Genomic DNA, 3,814 nt, shown 5'->3' on the forward strand with positions numbered 1-3,814 from the left:
AAATGTAATTTCAAAAAAATAAAACAACAAACATTTATCTTCTTTCCATCTATCTCTATTTTTTTAAACCGTCGATAAGGTACAATAACTTTATGTAAAGTTTTTTGCAATTTATTTATGTAAATCTTACTAGCGTTTTTTTTTTTTATTCACTGAGTTAATTATTATCCCTACCACCATCGGTATATAATATTAAAAAAAGAAGGCCTTCCAAGGGATCTTGATTGTCATGTCAAATTGACGTATTACATTGAACATGTTATGTACGTGGGGATTTTAAATATAAAATATTTTTATGGTTAAAAAGATTTCCTTTGGTGTAAATATATATTTCTTTTATTATGAATCAGTTTATAGAAACATGAGAATCAAGTATCACATTGCTTCCCTCGTTTTAATTATTTTTACACAAGAAATATCCTCATATAACATCCTAATTTCCCATCCCTTTTATGCTGGGAGTCACGTCCTTACTCTCCACAAAGTAGCTGAGTCCCTGATTGAACGGGGCCACAGGGTCACTACTCTCAGATTCGCTGATTCTCATGGATTCAATTTTAAAGAACTTGGAGCTAATCACACTGATATACAACTCACCATTAATAATACTGATGGTCAATTGGCACTGATTTCACGTGAGGATGGTCGCTTTGTCACTCCAAATGGATTTTTTTGGGACTATGGATTAGATTGGAAGGGGCTCTTTCTTTCTCCGGATAATGCAATTTCATTATCAAAGGCATATTGTCGAACACTACTCACAAATACAAGTTTATTATCGAGACTGACAGAGGAGAATTTTGACTTGGCAATAATTGATATTCTTAATAACCAGGCTGGTCTAGTATTGACTCACCATTTAAAAAGTAATTAAATAATTTTCTATTTAGTGTATAAATATATATTATTCATAAATAATTATTATTTTACTTCTTAGTACCATCAAAAGTAGCCTTTTGGGCATTTTCATTCGTAAGCGGGGAATGTGAATTTTGTCAAGTGTCTCTTCCATCATCATATATACCAGTCTTCTTAACTGAATACACACATGAAATGAATCTATTTCAAAGAATAGTCAACTTTGCTTACAAACACTTTCTCTGGGGATCTTTTTCTTTTCTCTTTTACAACTTGATGGACCAATACATTCAAGAACTACTTCCAGAATCTCGTTTACATTCATTGGATATGATAGCACAATTAAATGGTGTCATTATCAACTCAGATGATGTGTTGGACTATCCAAGACTTAGAGGATCTACTGTCCTAAATGTGGGGGGCCTTCAAATCAGCAAAGTCATTCCTCCTCTATCTCATGTATAAATGTAGATCATTTTATTTTCAATCCATAATACTATCTTTCAGGACTTGGCCAATTGGATGAATGAGGCAAAAGATGGAGTTATCCTCATCTCTCTTGGCTTCGTTTTTGGTTTTGAAGGAGTTCCAGAGGATAGAATCCAAACCATCATACAATCATTTGCACATTTAAAACAACGAGTCATTTTCAAATTTGATGCAGAGATTAAAAATTTACCTTCCAATGTCATGATCCTTCCATTCGTACCACAACAGTCCATTCTCTCTCATCCGAACATGGTTTTGTTTTTTACACATTGTGGTATGCATGGAGTTATGGAGGCCATTTATTTTGGAGTTCCAATGGTGGGTCTCCCTATTTTTGTAGACCAAGGTGATGTTTGCTCAAAAGTAGAATATAGAGGAATCGGAAAGAGAGTCTCAAAGACGTCTTCTTCATCAGAGATACAAAATACGGTCAAGGAAGTTTTGAATGATCCCAAGTAGGTGTATTCATACATAATGCCAGTAAAGAAGAGTTAGACCAGTTGGCACAAAATGAACTTTTTTGCCATATTACTTAGCCCGTATAAGCGATATTGAGATCGAGAATTTTGTTTTTTCGCAAAGTTCAAATCAAAATGCAATTTTGAGAACAATTCCATTGCATAGTTAATGGTACTTAAGCAGTAATATAAATTTGAAGTAGGTCAATTTTTGAGCCAAATAGCCTCATATTAATATTTCTGGGGATGAGTGAAGGATATCTGTTATAATTTTGTGGAATATATTAAAATATTAAATCGTCTAACTTATTTTTTTATATATTATAAAATCAATTATCCATAGGTACAGAGCGAATATTGACAGGTCTTCCAAGATATTTCGATTACGACGAACTCACCCAATGGATGACGTTATGTGGTTGACAGAATACCTCATTCAAACCAATGGCTCCGCACACCACTTACCCCAGGGTCAAAAATTGAATTTTATAGTTTATCACTCTTTGGATGTTCTTTGTATTTTTATACTTTGCATAACAATCTCTATTAAATTTTTAATCAATACCATCAGTTCGAAAAATGGCATTCGAAATCAGACCAACTCCAAGTTAAAGAAACAATGATTAATGATTTTATCTAGAGTGTCGAGAATAATGACTTAAAATACGTTCAAATAACAAGCAATAAAAAAACTACAACTTTTAAGCCAACCTTATATCCAAGTGCATTATTTATTTTTTTAGCTATTTTATTACATTACCTCTTCAATTGACAATATGAACTAGATTAGTCCTAAAAAGGCAATTAAAAATTATTATTTATGATCCTAAACTTAGACGAAAAAGAAATATACTATTTCATTCAAATTAAATTTAAAATTTAAAAGATATTTTCAATTTTCACGATTCATACAAAACACGTTTCCGTTACTTAGCTTTTGATCTCGTAGTCAATTTTATCGAACAGAGATTCGATCAAACAAACTCCGAGCCAGTTTGCAAATTTTACGATTAAGACATAAAAAAAATTGGTAGAGATAAAAATAATCTTATTGTCTTCTCTCACATTAAAACTTGGATATGAGACAAAATAAATCATTTCTACCAATCTATTTTCTTTTTTTTTTAAGTTATTAGATCATGGTAAAAAGATTCTTCTTACTGAAGATGTTAAAATTGATATTTTTTATGCCTACTACAAATGCAAAAAGTGAAATATCTTTATCACTCTTGAAACGAGTAAAAAAATATCTAAGGACAAATACGACAGATTCCCCTATAAAAAAATGACTAGCCTTACAAGGATTCAGTCAATAAAATTGGTTAGACACCGATGGGAAATGATTTCATTGGTAAATGTCAAAGTAAAATTAATATTTTTGGAAATTAGAATAAAATAAATACTCATCTAGTGTGTGTTTTATTCTATAAAAGTTAGCTCAAGTTTATTCAGTTCTCTAGAGACTATCTATGAGTATAGTTTTTCGAAAACCTTCATATGTAAATGTAAAATAATTTATATCAATCTCAAAATAACTATATCTTAATTACTGTCTCGTCCTGGGTTCCGAAACTTAGAAATTGGCTGACAGCTCTGACAGTCAAATCTCATCAGAGGATTAAATAACATTTTACCAAAAAAATAAAGTGGTAGGTTTCTAGTCGACATCTATGTACATATTATTTATTTTCTTCTACATTACATCATTGTTTCACGTTCTTTATTTATAAGTCACGTGCCATAATGTGTTACTCCACCAAAATATCAAAATTTTAATGGTAAAATAAGAATATTTTCTATTAAAATAGATTCTAAGACTAATTGTTTTAACCTATGCATTACATATAATCTTCAAAAAAAAAATGTTGCATAATCCTATGAAAAAAACTGGCAAAACAAATAGCTTTTATTGATTATTTTGAACGATGACTTTAAGGACTGATTTTTGAAAGAGTATGAACATGATGTTATTCTGAATATCTCAGAAGGGATTGTAATATAAATACTCA

At 30.7% G+C, this 3,814-nt stretch overlaps 1 protein-coding gene across 1 annotated transcript; it reads left to right on the forward strand.

The window, feature by feature from the left end:
• Nucleotides 1–354: 354 nt before the first annotated feature.
• Nucleotides 355–2,520, forward strand: LOC121116699 (UDP-glucuronosyltransferase 2B16). The gene is made up of 4 exons (XM_040710990.2): nucleotides 355–866; nucleotides 938–1,317; nucleotides 1,366–1,802; nucleotides 2,149–2,520. The coding sequence occupies exons 1-4, from the start codon at nucleotides 362–364 to the stop codon at nucleotides 2,426–2,428; spliced, it is 1,602 nt and encodes a 533-aa protein (XP_040566924.1). The 5' UTR covers nucleotides 355–361; the 3' UTR covers nucleotides 2,429–2,520.
• Nucleotides 2,521–3,814: the final 1,294 nt, after the last annotated feature.

This window comes from Lepeophtheirus salmonis, chromosome 4 (assembly GCF_016086655.4).
Source record: "Lepeophtheirus salmonis chromosome 4, UVic_Lsal_1.4, whole genome shotgun sequence".
Taxonomy (NCBI): domain Eukaryota; kingdom Metazoa; phylum Arthropoda; class Copepoda; order Siphonostomatoida; family Caligidae; genus Lepeophtheirus; species Lepeophtheirus salmonis.

What these genes read in the sequence shown, in the direction of transcription:
- LOC121116699 (XM_040710990.2), top strand. Translation starts at nt 362, where the DNA reads ATGAGAATCAAGTATCACATTGCTTCCCTCGTTTTAATTATTTTTACA. An exon ending in ATTGACTCACCATTTAAAAA is followed by an intron (nt 867 to 937) that starts GTAATTAAATAA and finishes TTTACTTCTTAG; the next exon opens with TACCATCAAAAGTAGCCTTT. An exon ending in GAAGTTTTGAATGATCCCAA is followed by an intron (nt 1,803 to 2,148) that starts GTAGGTGTATTC and finishes AATTATCCATAG; the next exon opens with GTACAGAGCGAATATTGACA.